This window comes from Cervus elaphus, chromosome 11, assembly GCF_910594005.1.
Source record: "Cervus elaphus chromosome 11, mCerEla1.1, whole genome shotgun sequence".
Classification (NCBI taxonomy): Eukaryota; Metazoa; Chordata; class Mammalia; order Artiodactyla; family Cervidae; genus Cervus; species Cervus elaphus.
In genome coordinates this window covers 10286037-10304284 of record NC_057825.1, presented here as the reverse complement: position 1 = coordinate 10304284, position 18248 = coordinate 10286037, and the positions used below count along the sequence as shown (strand labels likewise).

Genomic DNA, 18248 nt, shown 5'->3' with positions numbered 1-18248 from the left:
GGTTTAAACCACAGTCATTTATTTCTCACAGTTCTGAAGCTGGGGAAACCTGAGAGGTGCCAGCATGTGGGGTTCTGATAAGAGCCCTTTACCTGGCTTGCAGATGACTGCCTTCCCTCTGTATTCTCACATGGCAGAGAGAAGAAGCTCTGGTATCTCTTCTTTTCCTTTTTTTTTTTGGTGGGAATGCTGGTTATGCGGACTTCTCTTGTGGATCACAGGCTCAGTAGTTGCAACACACAGGCTAGTTGCTCTAAGGCATGTGGGATCTTAGTTCCCCGTGCGTGCGTGCTAAGTCGCTTCAGTCTATACCACACTTTTCCACCCCATGGACTGTAGCCTGCTAGGCTCCTCTGTCCCTGGGATTCTCCAAGCAAGAATACTTGAGTGGGTTACCATTTTCTCCTCCAGGGGATCTTCCTAGGCATAGAATCCTCCTGTCTTACATCTCCTGCATTGGCAGGTGGGTTCTTTACCACTAGCGCCACCTGGGAAGCCCTTAGTTCCTCCACCAGGGATCAAACCCGCATTTACTCAACAATTAGACATTTAGCCACTTCTATATGGCTTCCCCAGTGGCTCAACAGGTAAAGTATTTTTGCTAGGAGAATCCCATGCACAGAGGAGCCAGGCGGGCTACAATCCATGGGGTCACAAAGAGTCAGACAGGACTGAGCGCATGCGCACACACATACTGGATTGGCTGGCAGACTGCTTACCACTGTGCCAACAGTGAAGTCCTTTTCCTTTTCTCATAAGGGTATTAATCTCATCCTGGAGCCCCCACCTTCATGACCTCATCTAAATCTGACTGTCTTCCAAAGGCCTCACCTCCTAATGCTATCACATTATGGGTCATGGCTTCAATTTACTAATTTGGGGAGGGACACAGTCCATAGCAGCTCCCAGTGACACTTACCTCCTGATAATCATGTTCTGAGTCATCCTCTCCCCTGGAGTGTAGGTTAGACCTAGTGACTTGCTTCTAATAAAGAGAACACAGCAAAAGTGTTAGTATGTCACTTATGAAATGAGGTTATAAGAAGACTGACTTCTGGGACTCCCCCGGTGGTCCACTGGCTACGACTCTGTGCTCCCAATACAGGGGGCCTGGGTTTGACCCCTGGTTGAGGAACTAGATCCCACATGCTGCAACTAAAGAGTCTGCATCCCACAACCAAAAAAGAAAAAAAAAATCGACTTCCTTCTTGCCTGCCCTTTCTTGCTCTCTGGCTTCCTTACCCTTTTGGAAGCCAGCAATCATGTTGTGAGCTGTCCTATGGAGAGACCCAGAGATTGAGGTACTGATGTTTCTGGCCAACAGTCATTGAGCACCTGAGAGCAGTCAATAGCCATGCGAGTGAGCTGGGAGGTGGAACCTCCTCCTAGCGAGCTTCGAAGTGACCACAAGCGTGGGTGTCACCTTGTTTGCAGGCTTGTGACAGCTCCTAGGTCAGAGGCACCCAGCTAAATTACATCCAAATTCCTAACGTACATAAACTTTAAGATAATAACTGTTTGTTATTTTAAACAAACAAGTTTTGGGTACTTTATTACATAGCAATAGGTAATTAATCCAGAGACCAATAAGCCGGCCCTCACTTCAGATGCCAGCCGCAAGTTCAAGGTTCCCCAGACCACCTGTACTTCTGACTAACTTGCAATAAGTCTGGGTGTTCCCATGACTCCCTCAGGTTCAATGTTCTCTGGAAGGACAGAGAACTCTGAAAAGCACTTACACTTCTAATTACAGGTTTATTGTAAAGGATATAAACCAGTCAAATGAAGAGACACATAGGTCAAGGTCCTGAATGCAGAGCATCCAGGCTCTCTCCCCACAGTGCCAGTGTGTTTACCAACCAGGAAGCTCCACTGAGTTTTGGTGTCTAGAGTTTTTATTAGGGTTTCATTATGTAGGCATGATTGACTGATGCATTGGCCACAGGACTGAACTCCATCTCCAGTTCCCTTTCCTTCCTGGGAGGATGAGCTGGCTTAAAGCCCCAACCCTCTTGTTACATGGTTGGTCTTTCTGTTGATGAGTCCCTAATCCCGAGTCCTCTTGTTAGCATAAACTCGGGTGTGATCGAGGGGCTCGTGAATAACAAAGGTACTCCTGCCGTGCTCCGTGACTCAGTTCAGTTCAGTTCAGTCGCTCAGTCGTGTCCGACTCTTTGCGACCCCATGAACCACAGCACGCCAGGCCTCCTTGTCCATCACCAACTCCCGGAGTTTACTCAGACTCGTCCATCGAGTCAGTGATGCCATACAGCCATCTCATCCCCTGTTGTCCCCTTCTCCTCCTGCCCCCTATCCCTCAGTGACTCAGTTGTGTCCAATTCTTTGTGACCCTATGGACTATAGCCCGCCAGGCTCCTCTGTCCATGGGATTTTCCAGGCAAGAATACTGGAGTGGGTTGCCATTTCCTCCTCCAGGAGAGACACTCCTGTATAATTCCAAAGATTTTAGAAGTTATCTCCCAGGGACCTAGGACAAAGATCAGATACTTTTTTTGGTTATATATAACATCTTCCAACCTGTAGGAGATCATATTTTATACCAGGCACTGTGCTAGGATATTCTTCCATCCATCCATCCTTTATGTATTTGGAGTGCTAGATTAGATTTGTTAGAAGTAGCAGAAAGTCCAACTGATAGGGATTTTCTTATTATTTTTTAAGTTTTTAAAAAAAATTATTTATTTATTTTTGGCTGTGCTGGGTCTTTGTTGCTGCCCGAGGGCTTTCTCTAGATGTGGAAAGTAGGGACTACTTTCCAGTTGTGGTGCTGCGACTTCTTCTGGTGGCTTCTCATGGGCACTAGGGCACATGGGCTCAGTAGCTGTACCGAATGAGCTTAGTTGTCCCATGACATGTGGGATCTTCCTGGGCCAGGGATCGAACCCATGTTCTCTGCATTGACAGGCAGATTTTTAACCACTGGACCACCAGGGAGATTCAGGAACTATAAAATAGAAATTAAATTTTCTCACATAACTAGAATTAGCAATTTAGTTTTGTTCAGATATTCAACAACGTCTTCAGGAACCTAGGCTCTCCATATTTCTCTGCTCCACTTAGTGTTTATATTCGTTTTTAATAATGTTTTATTTTTGAATATTTACAGAAAAATGATAAGATAGTACAGAGGGTTTCCCCTATTATTAACATCTTATAATAATACAGTATGCTTATTAAGTGTACAATTAATGAGCCATTAGTGATATATTACTGTTAACAAAAGTCCATAGTTTATTCAGATTTCTTTAATTTTACCTAAATGTCTCTTTTCTGTTCCAGAAACCAATCTGGGACACCATTTTACATTTAGCTGTCATATCTCCTTAGACTCTTCTCGATTATGACAGTTTTTCAGATATTCCTTGTTTTTGATGACCTCGAAAGTTTTGAAAAGTACTAGTCAGGTATTTTGTAGAATGTCCTTTGATTGAAATTTGTTTAATGTTTTTCTTATGGTTAGATTGGGATTATGTGATTTGGGGAGGAAGACCACAGAGATAAACCACCAAACTATGTTGATTATTATTCCTGTCACCTCATTATCACAAAATGGCTGCTGTCACGACTCCAGAATCAGAACGACATTCAAGGATGGAAGGAGGCAGAAGAAAGAAGTGCTATGTTTGTCCTTTTTCTTTAAATCAGGAGACAAATCCATCCCTCTGATAGGCCCAGAAAGCAGGAGATGAGATGCTCATACTCGCCTTGGACCTTGACTGAGACTGAGCACATTTCCATCAGAATAATCAGGGTTCTATTAGCATGGAAGGAGGCGGGCCAGTGAAAAACAGAAATTGACAGTGTTGGCCCCAAGTGTCTACTATGCATGGGACTGCACTGTACTAGGTGTTATGAGGAATGAAAGGACATTAAAGGTTTTCTATCAAACCTTCCAGAAATTATGTATTCCAATAATTACTCTCTTTTAAGCACCTCATAGGAATGTCCCTGGTGGTCCAGAGGTTAAGAATCCACCTACCAATGTAGAGGACTTGGGTTTGATCCCTGGTGGGGCAATCAAGCCTGCACACCACAACTAGAGAGAAGCCTGTGAACCACAATAAAGAAACTGTGTGCTGCAACTAAGATCCGATGCAGCCAAAAATAAATTAAAATAAATTTTTTTTAAAAGGACCTCATAATAGGAGGGTGAAATGTTGTCCCACTGATCCTTTGGTTGCTCAGTCAAATACATTTTCAGAAGATGAAGATTTGTCACAGGTCACATGTGCTAATAACTGTGAAGACCACTTTTAAAGAATCATTCCCAAAGTGATGGAGCAGTGATATGTTTGGGAATAAGGATTTAGTCAGTTTCCCCAAAGTGACTTCTTAGACATCTAAGGTTTTTTTTTTTTGTTTTTTTTTTTTTTATTGGACTGTGTCAGGTCTTAGTTGCAGCATAAGAGATCTAGTTCCCTGACCAGGGATCAAACTTGGGCCCCCTGCATTGGGAGCTCAGAATCTTAGCCATAGGGCCACCAGGGAAGTCCCGACATCTTAGTTTTTGTTTTTTAAAGTCAAATCAGTCATGTGATGGTCCATCTCAAAATATATATTTTGTCCTTAACATGCAAATGAACGAGGTGAGGAAACGGGTGAATTGAGAGAAAACAACATGGGTCCATCTAGTATGGTGGTAAATTACCTATTATAGGCAATATATTCAGCCAGAGTTTAGAGCAGATGATTAGTGAAGGCAGGCATGGCTGGAAAGCCTCAGAGAGGCAAGGTCCTAGATAGCTATGAAGAATAGCCTTGTTGGGCTTTATTCTTCAATTTCCCTGCTCTACTGCCATGAGACCTAGATTTCTCTAATCTCTCACAGAGTTAACCTTTTTTTTTATTAAGTGCTTGGTTATTTTCATCAATTTACAGTTTACCTGTCAAAGCCTTGTGATTTTTAATCCGATGTTGTTGTGTTAGTCACTCAGTCGTGTCCAACTCTTTGCACCTCTATGGACTGTAGCTGGCCAGGTTCCTCTGTCTATGGAATTCTCCAGGCAAGAATATTGGAGTGGGTAGCCATTCCCTTCTCCAGGGAATCTTCTGACCCAGGGAATCTTCTGACCCAGTTCTGACCCAGAACTCCGGGTTTCCTGCATTGCAGGCATTTACTGAGTCACCAGAGAAGCCCTTGATTGAATTATATATATATACACATTTTGGGGGGGGCAGTGTTTCATAGGGTGGGCTTATGTAGCCACACAGGTCAAGATTTGAACCCAAGGTCTAATACCAACTGACTTGGAGGTCTTGTGTAACTTTCTTACCCTCTTTCAGCCTGTTTCCTTATATTTAATAATAATTTCACCTAGATTGGCCTGTTGTGAGATTGAAATAAGATGAAGTAAGAACACAGAGCACAATGTCCCACTCAGAGAGACTGCATGAAATTGGCATCTGCTGTGATGATCACTGTATTGGTCAAGGTGATGGTGTGATGGTATCGTTAATATTAACCAAACTCATGGAAAGGGATGAATATGAGAGAGCGCCTCTACTTGGTTTTCACCACTTTTTCACTGTTAACTTTACATGAATGTACCTTCCCTGGTGGCTCAGAGGTTAACGCATCTGCCTGCAGTGCGGGAGACCTGGGTTTGATCCCTGGGTCGGGAAGATCCCCTGGAGAAGGCAATGGCAACCCACTCCAGTATTCTTGCCTGGAGAATCCCATGGATGGAGGAGCCTGGTAGGTCCACTGGGTCGCAAAGAGTCGGACACGACTGAGCGACTTCACTCACTCACTCACACTCACCAAAAGTAAATTACATTTCCTTTGACTTTTTAATAATCACTGTCTCAGAAACAGCAAAGATGGATTTAGGTACTTAGAGAGGTTCTATTCTAATATCTGTGAAGGCACCAACCATGTGACTAAGATTGCTGAGTGAGACAAGGCAACATCCCATGTGGGAAACTTGCAAAAACACAGGAGATTGTGGGGGTATTCAAAATTAGTTAACATTGTTTAGCAGGGCTTGGAAACCAATCTAAAAGAATTTATGCTTTAAATCAATGGCGGTTGTCAATGAGTCTGTGAGGGAATCCTTACTAGGACCCCCTGGCTTTTACTGCAACTCATATTGACAATAACAGAAAAGGGAAGCCTCCCAAGCAGAAGGTCAATCTAATCTAACCACTTAATGCAGAATTATGGTATCAAGTTTCCACATCACTGAATGACCATGGGTTTAGAGGTGTGTGCCATAAAATAGCTGCGGGTGTGAGACATTTAACAAGTTGTTTTACTCCTAATTGCTGGCACTTGCTTAACTGTTTTCTTAATTCTAATTTATGTTTTTATGTTCCTGTTTGTTTACATAGCCCATACATCCCATTTGCCTTTATTTGCTTAAGTGTTTCTTTAATTTTATTTACATTTTTATATATGTTGCTTTGCTTACATAACTCATTGTTTGGAGAGGGCTAGAAATAACCATAAATCCCTATTGCTAATTAGCCTCATCCTCATGACTGATTAGTCAAGATTATGAGCCTAGAAAGAGGGCAGGGAGCAGGCCTGATAGTGAGTCACAGGATCATTGAATTTTAGAGCTGGAAGGAATTTAGAGCTGAAGGTATCTTTCAGATAGAATTCTGTGGTTTTACATCTTCATCTTTGGAGAATTATGGAAGATCGGCTGCTTGCTCTTGCTCCTTAATGCAAAAATATATAAGGATGTGGTGACAGTTTTGAAAAACACGTTAAGAATAAAGAGAAAGTCCAATCGATGATGACTATGAGTAACCCATAATGGGGGCTTAAAAGAAGAATCAGAAGCTTGACACATAAATGGGCTACAGAGGAGCTGCGAATATGAATGAACATAAGGGGGCTTGTTCTTTGGAAGTAAGAGGCAGAGTGGATTGTTTGGAACGTCCTCTCCAGCAGCTGTGCAGTTTGTAAAGATTTTAGCTTGCCTTACTGTAAGGTTAGCTATTAGCTTTGCAGTGGGGAGTATTTAAAAGTACACACAACATACGAAGGAAAGAACCTGGAACCGAGTAGCCTGCTTCATTCCAAGAATCCATCTGGCATGTAAAGAACTGCTTGTCCTACATTAAACCCTGCAGAGTAAGAACCATTTTTCATACCTCACACCCCTATTTTTGGTTTCAGGTAAGGCAGCTTACTGAATTTGGCAAAGAAACAAGAGGACTTTTCAGAACCACCTAACCGGAGGGCCCATCGAGGGTGAGCTCCATGGATCTAAAATGGGGAAAATATGACGAAGCTCTGTTAGGGAAATTAGGTTAAGAGAAAGCTCAAGTGTCCACAAGAGCTGTTAAGTCTACACCCCCAAGTAATGTGAGCATTTAGTCGTTTGCAGGCAGAGTACAATGGAAGAAAAAGTGCTATATATATGACAACCTGTGGCTGGAGTCACCAACATTAAATGACTCATGGTGGTGGGGTAAATTGATAAGTAGAATCCAGTCTACACCGAAATAAATATTCTTTATAATAAAAAGTTCATTTTGCAGCTTTAGTCTATCTGGAGGTAGCTAAAAGCAGATCTTGTTGAAGGACTCCTTGGATTACCAGGAATTGCACAGTGTATGAAAGGTTGTAAACTTATATTAGTCCTGAATATCATACCCTTCTGCTCCTCCCGAATCCACTTTCCTCTGACACATTTTCAAGTGCTCCTCTTTCAAGAAAAGTGTATATTACTCAGATCCGCTGAGCTCAGGCATCAAGCATGCAGGACAAGGGACTCCTACCTTACCTGGTCACCTCTTGAGGGACAGCGCAAGGCCAGAACGCTGGAACCAACTCTGAGCAGCGGCCTCTCGGTTACTATGGTGATCGCGGGGTGGGCGGGGTCACCATCCGCGGCGTCCCCGCCTCTCTGCCCAGGACTTTTCGAACGCTCCAATAAGGATATCCCTTTCTTGCCTCCGTCCCGCCCCTTTCGGCTCCGAGTGCGATTCGATTGGCCTGGGACGGGCGGCCGGGAACCCTGAGGATACCACCTCCCGACGGGAAGAGCGGGAAAGTGTACCAGGCGCTGTCCGAGGCGTGAAGCTCAGGGCGCTGCGGGGAAGCACATGGTTGGCCTTGGAGCGAGTTGCCTAGTGTCCCGTACACAACTCTTGGCACCTATGACTGCTAACACTAGGGAGCAGAAATCAGGGTGCGGGAACGACGTCTGCGGGCCGGCCTATCCCGGGGGCCAGGACGCGATGAGGCTAGAGGGTTCCCGTGGCGCGCTCTTGGGGGGCAGGGGTTCCGAGGGCAGAGGGGCCGGACCGAAGCCCGAGGGCGGTGCCAGCGGCGGCGGCGGGAGGCGGACGACCCAATGAGAGCGCGCACCGCCCCCGGGGGCGGGGCGTGCGGAGCGCTCTCCCGCCCTCCTCTCGCCCCCGCCCCTCCCCCCGGGCGTCCGGGGCCGCAGTGAGTGAGTGGCACTGGCAGCCTGTCAATCCCTCCGCCGAACGGCCTTCGAGCCCGGTCCGCGGCGACTGCTGGCAGGGTGTGCGGCTCTGGCTGTGGCGGCGGCGACTTCTCCCGCCCCATCAATCTGCTGTCCGCCCAGCGCGCGGCCCGCTGGGGCCCTCCATCGGGCTCCGTGCCCCTGCCGCGCCGGCTCGCTAGCTCCCAAACTTTCCTCCTCCGCCCCTGTCGCTCCTCTCGGCCGGCCCACCCGCCGGCCCTCCTCCTCCGCCGCCCGCCGCCGCCGCTCCCTCCCCCGGGGCCGCCGGGGTTCGGATCCCCCCCGGCCGAGGCGGCGGCGGCGGGCGGCGGCGGCGGCGGGCGAGGGAGGGGAGTGCGCAGGCTGGCGCGGGGGGCGGCGGGCGTCCCGGCAACTCGGCGGGCGCTGAGGAGCAAGTTGCGCGGGGCTACCCGGCGGGGCGCGCGGCGGCGAGGAGGCGGCGCGGCGGCCGCGTGAGGGCAGCGGGCGCCGCTGCGTCCGCCTCCGCCACCACCGCGGAGCCCGGCGCTTCCGCCCGCCGCTTCTCCTCAGCCTCGGCGGCGGCGGAAGCCAGAGCCGGGCGCCCGTCCGCACCGCCTCAGCCGCGGGCCCCGCCGGCCGGGCCGCCCCCTCCCCGCGCGGGCGGGGAGCGCGCGGCCGCCTCCCCTCCCCCTCCCCCTCTTTCTTCTCCTCCCTCGTCGCCGCCGCCGCCGCCGCCGCCGCCTCAGCCTTCGCCTCAGCCGCCGCCGCCGCCCGCTCCCGCCCGCGCGCGGCGGGATGGACGATCAATCCAGGATGCTGCAGACTCTGGCCGGGGTGAACCTGGCCGGCCACTCGGTGCAGGGGGGCATGGCCCTGCCGCCTCCCCCTCACGGCCACGAAGGGGCGGACGGCGACGGCAGGAAGCAGGACATCGGCGACATCCTCCACCAGATCATGACCATCACCGACCAGAGCTTGGACGAGGCGCAAGCAAAGTTGGTGTCGTCTCATTAAGCATCTTTTGTGTGTGTGCGGGAGCCGGGCCCGCGGCAGAGTCCGGGCCCGGGTGGCGCCCGGGCCAGGGCCTCAGCCCCGGGCGGGGAACTTTCTCCGAAAAGAGGCCGCCGGCCCCGGCCTCTGGGGGACTTGCCCTGCGCCCCTCGACGCGGGCGGGAGTCGGCAAAGTTGCTCTCGGGGCGCGGGACGGACTTGGTGCCGCGTGGATTTCGTGGGTTTCGCTCACCCCACCTCCCCGCGTCCGGCCCTCTGGCAGCCCGGCCCCCTCGCACGGATTCAAACCTCCCGCCCGGACCCGGCTGCAAGCCGCAGCGAGCGGGCCACGGGCCGCACTTGAGGGAAGTGCAACTTTCTCCTCGGCCCGGAGTCCCGGCACCCCGGCTCCGCTCGGTCGCTGGACGACCTCGCTGTGCGGGCGGCCGCCCCAGCCCGGCTGCGGGGCGCTGGGCGGTTCCCTGGCGGGTCCGGGCGCGGGCGGCCAAGTTCTCGGGAAGGGAGGGCCGCCTCGCAAACTTTGCCGAGCTGTCACCGCCCGCTGGCCGCAGTCGGCCGGTCGCCCGCGCCGCGCCCGCTGCCCCGGCGGAGGGCGGACGCGGGAGCCCCTCCACGCTGTCTTCTCCCCTGGGTCGCCGCTGTCTGCCCCCGGATCGCGGCTCCCCGCACGGGTTCGCGCCCCGCGGTCGCCGAGGCAGCTGCCTGCCGAGCAGATGGGTCGCGCTGCGTTCGGGCTGGAGCTGTAGCCGCCAGAGCTTGCCGGTTGTCGCTAACTAGTCAACTTGAGTTTTCTGTTGATTTGACGGGGTTCAAAAGAGCCTTCCAAAATAGGGGGCCGGAATTAAATCTTGGATCTAACTTAAGGAAGGCGCCATATTATTCCATAGGTGATGCTAATACCTTTGTGTTTTGCTATTTGTTTTTTAGGAAACATGCCCTGAACTGTCACAGAATGAAACCCGCGCTCTTCAGTGTCCTATGTGAGATCAAAGAGAAAACAGGTAAGACGCTGCGCCCCGCGGTGGGCCTGGAGACCCCCGAGGTGGGGTCCGAGCTACTCCTTCGACTCTCCAGTTGAAAGCTGCTGCTTTTGGGCACCGCCATCTTTGATCATTCTTTCCTTCCCACCTCCTGATCTTGAGAAAAAACTGCAATAAATCTGGAGTCGATTTCTGAATTCCGCTCCTGGTGTAAAATGAAGTGTAGAGTGGACGGGGCAGGGTCGCAGTCCCCAGGCGGCCACCTCTGGCTGCAGGCGGGGAGGGGGCCGGGAGCGCCAGCCACCCTTTCTTGCTCCTTTCGCCTTGTTTGTATGTCAGTTTTTAAAAGGAGCCACGGGGACCGACTCCTGCGGAGAAGCATATCCCGAACTTTGTTTTACTTAGCCTTAAGCTTCATTTCCACAGATAGAAGAATAGATGCAATTGCACAGACCCGAGGAGCATGTTTGAATTAGTATTTTAGTTCGGAATACTACTTTTAAGAAGCTAGAAGGGTAATGATGTGTTTTACAATGTATTATATCTATTACTACTTTTATTAAATTTTATGCTTGAAGTCATTACATTGTAAACATACTTAATATATTTTACTAAGTAGAGAAAGGTCCACAGGTGCAGGTTGAACAATTTTGGAAGTATTCGGGGCAGGGAATATATGAGAAGAGAGATTTTGCAGAAGTGCTGAAATGAAAACTATGAGTATATATTAGACAAATTTCTGACAATTCATCTCAATTTAGTTTCCTTGTTAGACTTTTTAAAAATTGAAGATATTTTAGTCTTGAGGTGATGGTAGTGCCTCAAGTGGAATTTGAGGTTTAATTTAGATTTTTTATTTCGTTTGAGGCATTATCTTCCCTGTATATGGCAAACAAATGCATTAAACAAGCTTTACTGTTTATTTGTGTGTGTTTGTTGGTTATACAGTATTATAAAGTTGCTATTTTTTAAGTTGGCAAAGAATAGAAGGGAAAGTTAAAGTCCAAAGTATAGAAATATTTAAGTGAAGGTATTTAAAAGGTTAAAGTGATTATGTTTAAACTGAATGTACAAATAATAGCGCACTGTATATAATTGTTAGTTGGTAGGAGAGTGGTCCTCCTTTTAAACAGATTTTCCACCATGCAATTCTATTTTAATCCTAAAAGTAATCAATAAAAGATGAAGGGTTATTGCTATCTATTAAAATATATGCTAAAACCATAATTAACAGCAAATACTGAGAGCCTGAAAGACTACTTTTCCTGCTTTTCATTCACATGGTATGTGTGATTTCTTTATGTCAAGTGTTTTTAAGATATATTTTAATTTTGAAAACCACAGGCATTTAAAAATGACTAACTTTTACTCTGTGTTGGTTTTTAGCTACCTTTAGAAAGCATTGTGATTTAAAACGGTAGATAATTTTGATCTGACTATAAAACAAGACATCAAGCATTAAATCTTGAGATTCTTAGTTTAGAAGCCTAAAAGTGCGTAATTCTCAGTAAATTATGTTGCTTAATGTCCAAGGGTTTTCTTGCTATCAGGGCTCCACTTCAGTTTCTGCTGACAGCTAAGCACTGGGGTATTGACTATGTTGTGAATATTAAGATTGATTCAACTTTATACAGCATTATATTACTAGGGAGAGGGGATTGATATACCTTCCTTCTCACCCCCTTATCATGATTCTTTTTTTTTTTTTTGCCTTTTTTTTTTTAAGTTTTGGTCTAGCTAGTTTGAGAACCAAACACAGCAAACTGCTTTTCTTGTTTAGACATTTAGCAGCAGGCAGAATTCAATTAGGAAGCATAAGTCCTCTAGTTGCTTATTTGCACAAGACTTAGTTACACCATTCTGAAAGGAAAGTGTAGTCAACCTCATGTCAAAGGTGAGTTAGAAAAAAGAAACAAGTCTTTTCAGAGTCTGGGATTACTGGCAGAGAGAGCTTTGGTAGGGCACTTGCTGTTTAAGAAGCGAGAGGTAGCTGACAAAAGAAATTTTTGTGTTTTGAAAATTGTTTCTGAGGCTTTCAGAGATAACTTGTAAATTAGATTCTCTTTTTGTGCTTTGGCCAGCGGATCCAAGTTTGCACGTTATCTCTTTTGTAAAAAGCCAACGGCCGACAAAGAGTAAAGGCGGCTGTCTGGGCTGAGGCATCTTCCTGCCAGCCTCTCTAAGCTCGAGAGGGACGGGATTTAAGTACCGAATGATTGATGGGGGTGAAGCTCTTTCTCTCCTCTCCTTTCTCCCCTACTACCCAGAGCTCTACCTCACTCTCCAAAACTGCTCTTAGAAGGAGACAGGGACGCTGGACTCAGGCTCCTTGATTTGAAATAAAACAGCTGTGTAGACATTAGTGTTACCGAAGCAAAGAAATTGGGGCAGCAAATTCCAGGCCTCCCCCCCTCCCCCATCTGTTCCCACAGTCATGCTTTGGAAACATCATGCACTTATAAAATAAGCACTGTAGATTATAATGTATATCATGTAATGCTTTTTTAAAAAAATCATTTTATTAAATCTAATAACATAGTATCCAAAGATTAATTCTCTATAACCTAGAGAAAGTTTACCTAGTCATTTGTAACAGAAACTGGGAATACTATGTGATGACTCTATTCTGCATAATAGAGGGGTAGGGGGTTGACTAGTGGGGAGATGGGGGGTAAAGCTGTCATTTCAGTGGATAATGTCATTCGGTTGTGCTTTTTTAAAATAAGACAAAATCATTAAAAAAAAAATCCATATATTTGTAGATCTGCCAGTAGCTTTTGAGGTTTCTGATCAGGCAGTGAACACTGCCAGTTCTGATGCACATGAGGGGTTTAGTTTGAAAAACATCTTTTTTCCCTTCTACCAAATATGAAAAGGTATTTTTCCTTTCTGACAGATAAATGGATGATCTACCACAATTATATTTTTTTTCTTGTTCAGAGGTGGGGAAAGTACACCATGAGATACTTGCTTTTTCTTGAAAATGTGTTCTTTTATAAAATTTATCGTTCAGTTATTTTTGGACAGAAATATCTGTTGAATTATGATAGGTACCCATTTTGAAAGCAACTGAAAGTTACAGGCTTTAAAACAAGATATTTGCCCATTTTAAACTAAGTAAGCGACCAGTGAGATAATTGTTAAAGATTTCTCTCTTTTTTAGCCACATTTTACCATCTGTCTCTTATTAAGTATCCATGATACTATGAGGTCCCCTTATCTACATAGTTCTTTGGGGGCGTTCCCTCACATCTTTTTGGCCACCTTAATCTTGATTGTTGAAGTACTTTGTGAGAGGATTCCATTCTCATAAATCTCTCTTCTTTTCAAAGCCCTTAATTATGAGAGTTTGAATAAAAGGAAATGGCTCTTTTTGAGGGGAAAAAAATGTATTTAAAAATATTTTAAAATAAAAATTCAACACTCTAGTATATAATCGGAGTCATATTGTTAAAAAATGTTGTGTATTAGGAAAAAAAATCAGCATAACCTTTTCCTTTCTAAACGATAGGTTAAAATACTCCATGTTGATAGCTGCCAACCAAACTCTGATTTATTGCCACCACAAACCCTAAATAGCGTTCATTTACTAGTAATGTCTAATGGCATACATGATGGTTTGCCAGATTTGTGGCCTTTGTGAGGCTTATAAGCAGGACTGACTTGGGAAGATCATAAAACTTAATGAACTTCTCTACTGCAGGAGGTGTCCGCAGGGGAAGAGAAAGGCCTGCTTGCCTGGTTGGGCTGGTTGAAGTATTTTTTATGTTTAAAGAGAAGAAGAAAATTACTATTAAAAATGCTTTGCTTTTAAAGGAACCCTCCCTAGGAAGAGTCATAAGGATTTTACTTATCAAAACTTGATCAGGAAGGTAGCTTGTGAGTTTTTATATGCATTTAGAATATGATATATATGATTAAACCTTTTATTTTTACTGCTGTAAGTGGGACTAGCTTTCAGAGAGATAAGGCAGTACTCTCAGTCAGCACCTCTATTTCTGACCCTAAGGGTTTAGAGACTCCATGGCATCTTCTTTTTCTGGTCTGTTTTCTTTCTTTTTTTTAATGCTTCAGTATAAAAAAATGTGTTCATTTTTCTTTTTACAGTGCCAGGTAATTCTTCAATTCCTAGTGTATAAAATCCAAATAATCCACCAAGTGAAATTTTAACAAGAAAGGTGAAAATTGTTGTATGTGAGTCTAAATGTTATTATATATAATACAGATTGTGTATTCTTTTAAGTTGCTCTTGCAGTGCTTCCAATATAGTTATCATTGTTTCAGAGTTTTAAAAACAAATGCTCTGTTTGATACATGATTCATTTCTCTGTTTTTGTGAACTATTTTCTAGTTTTAAAAAACTTTTTATTATGGAGAACTTCAAATGTAAAAATATACATAAAGAGAAACTTGAATCCCCATGAACTTACTGCCTACCTTCAGCAGTTAGCAACACTTGGCCAATCTTGTGTTCTCTGTAACTCCCACCCTTTCACAATTATTTTGAAGCAAATTTTAAAGGACTTTTAATGTTTTAAATTTTTTTATCAGTTTTAGACATTATGGCTTATTTACATTGGAAATATTAAATGATTAAACAGGAAAAATTACAAAGTCAGTGTACCCTGGAAATGTCATAAATTTTGTTGCTTTATTGCAAATTTTTCCTTGTGCAATTTAAGAATATTTTTTATTTTTATAGATTTGCTTAACTTACTGGAGCTTTTTAAAGAAGTTTTGAGGAAGGATGTAAAAAAGTGATGTTTTTCTAACTTTCTTTACTCTTCTGTCATCCTTAGAAGATAATACATGTAATACATTCATAGAAAACATAGAAAAAAAAATCTTACTTCTCTACTGGTTTGGAACTTCATGATCTAAAGTATCAAGCAGGTATTATCTTAAAAGTATGGACCTGTCTTCCAACCCTTTTTTCTTCTTCCCAGTAAAAGAATATTGAACCCACTTGTCAATACTAACTTGATCTGTGCAAGTAATTCTTTTCATGCCTCAGTTTTAGTGGACCTCATTTTATTATAGATCCATGTAGTTTTGGTTTTTATTTGGGACTTTACTATGTTATTATGCTAATTTACATAATTTTAATCCAAATCAGAAGTATATTAATACAGTGGCAAAGGAAGCCTCGCCTTGCCTCAAAGAGCACATTGGTTCTTTGACTTTCATAAAATTTTTCTGGGTATATCTTTCATGTTAGGATCCTTTTCCTTTTAACTAATTTTGCTTGTACTTTTAGATTTCTGTTTATAACTTTTGTAAATGGCTACTTCCAAGACATTTAACGTCTTATTTGGATTATGTGTGTTTTGATAGTTTATGATATCATTGTATAGAATGAAGTTATATGAAGTATGGCTATGAAGAATGAAGACCGAAATTCATGAACCACACCCTAAATCATTCATCATTTTATTTTGTACTCATACCACTGAGATATTTCAGAATACGTAACAGATCAGTACCGAATACATCATGCTAAATAAGGATTTTTATAATATTTTCCCCCATTTATGTACATATGAACAATTTTAGGCATTTATTTTTTCAGTATTGACATTATGAGAATTATGTTTTATTAGTTTTCTCAGCAGGCTTGTGTTTTAGCCATTTATCAGTGGGATCAGCATGATTTAGGTAGTAACAGACTAACAATGCTTGTACACTCCCTCCCATGTTGACCTTTTCAAACATTTGCTCTACTTCAGTAGGCCATTTGAGTCTTTACATATGAAGAGAGTAAATAATTTATATCACTCTGTAGTGTGAATTGGTCAAAATTTTTTTAGATCTAGCTAAAAAGATTTTTTACAAAGTTGTAGAAGTTAATCTAACACAAATTGCTGTCAGAGCTCCATGATAGTGTTACATTTAGCAAATAAATTAGTAGGAAATGCTTGAATGAGCCACTAAAAAAAATAAACCATCTTTTTATGCCTTTAGACACAGAACATATTTGAAAATAAATTTCATTAATCTTCAACTCTTGATTCTAATTACCCCCTTTGTAGGCAGAATAGTAACCAGAATCTCTTCTTTTTTGTTATTTTGAAAATAGAGGTATTCCATAAACACACACACATACAATAAATATAAGATGTTTGTAGGTTTTGATGGTTAACGGTAGTTTGCTTTGGTACTAAATCTGAGTGTATGTCTAGTGAAAATATTGGTGTGATAGAATGTGTTAAGTTGAACTGGCTTGGCATTTTTTTTTACTTTTGACTAACATGATAGTAACTCATTAGGACTGAGAACAGTTAAAAGTAATTATGGATAAAAATAATTGTTAAAAGTTGCAACTTGAAGTTGTTTTCTTCAAGTTAAGTGCTTTACAAATGTTAAGCTGTTTTGAACAATAACCCTTTTTGTGTGATCATATTAATGAGAACTTGGTATACAATGTAATCCTTTTAATGTTGATGATTCCTCACAATGTTTAAACCATTAGTTGGGAGACTCAACATATGTTATGGCAAAATGATTTTTTTGTTTGTTTGTTTTGTTTTATGTGATACATAAGTTTTCAAAGCATATTTCTTAGGCATCAGAGTCCAGCAGGTGGCTTTTTACATTAAAAAATTCATAAATTTTAAAATCCCATAAAATTTTATTTCAAATTCAAATTAACTAATTGAGAATGTCAACATTTCCACTGTCTATATTAACATTTATAATAGAACAAATGGTTGCATATAGAAATTATCTGCAACATAATCTAAATTAAGATTCTAAACAGGCATTACAGATGCTGGTAACTTTGGCAATTATCATTTTGTTTGGTGAACAGTAGTAAAACAGTGTGCGGTAAAAGTGTTTAGAGAGAGAGGATAAATAAATTGAACAGTTTTGCAATGCAAAGTGGTTTGTGGTGTTTTTGAGGATTTCTTGGCTCTCTCTTAACTGCTATTGTGAGCCTGGAGCAGATTTCCCCATTGCTAATGCCCTAGAAGTATTAATTCACTTTGATATGCTAATTAGAGGGCATTATGCAAGAAATGAGATTAAGTGGCAGCATGAAGCCATTTGCCTGTCAGTAAATTGAGAGCTTTAGCATCAGGAGGAGCTTTGTTTTTTTTTTTTTTTTTTTTTTTTAAGTTTCTCTTGGTTTTGCATATAAATAAAATTGATTGAAAGGTCTAGAGAAGCTTCTAGAACATTGGTAGATTCCTCCCCCTATGGTTCTTTAAATGTAATGTGACAGAACTTTTCTGAATATTAATTGATTTAATTGGAGATAATATGAAGTTTTCATCATGTTCCCTATATTTGGAAGTATACTAAGAATTTTCATCATCTAGTCTTTTTTCCTAAAGCCCAGTTTCAGAATATGGCTAGTGAACTGTTATCACTTCGTTTCAGAAGTATAAACTTGTGTGTGTGCTTGTGTGTCTTCACCAGTGTCTTCACTAAACTGAACTTCACAAGAATATTTTCTTCATAGGGAAGAATGAAGAAGTTGTTGAATTGGGTTTCAGGAGACTATATTAAATGAGCATTAAGACTCTCACTTAAATACCTAATTCTAGTTGCTGGGAGGCATTAGAATTAGTGGTTAAATTCTGCCCTTTACACAACCTGTGAAATTTACATTTCAGCATGTGTCTGTTGTTTTAAGATTACCATATTATTTGATTTTCATGTTGAAGATGGTGTTTCATACTTTATTCTGCTTTGGCTTTTGCGATTTAAGCCAGGCCTTTGATTTTCCGTCTATAAAACTATTATGTGATTTCCTACATTTTGTAGGGAAATGCATGAGTGAATGCAAGAATAGGAATGATGAACTGGGAGGAGGACAGAACTTTGGGCC

At 43.2% G+C, this 18248-nt stretch overlaps 1 protein-coding gene across 3 annotated transcripts in view; it reads left to right on the top strand.

Moving 5' to 3' along the window:
• The first annotated feature begins 9102 nt into the window (after positions 1–9102).
• PBX3 (PBX homeobox 3) overlaps positions 9103–18248 on the top strand; it is a 216221-nt gene continuing 207075 nt past the window's right edge. Inside the window, exons 1-2 of one of the 3 annotated variants that reach the window (XM_043916837.1) lie at positions 9103–9421; positions 10365–10438. In XM_043916837.1, coding sequence (XP_043772772.1) covers positions 9222–9421; positions 10365–10438 — 274 coding nt within the window. In that variant the 5' untranslated portion in view covers positions 9103–9221. Of the gene's footprint in view, positions 9422–10065; positions 10200–10364; positions 10439–18248 lie in introns of those variants that run through there. The other 2 variants (XM_043916839.1, XM_043916838.1) reach the window with 2 other exon arrangements.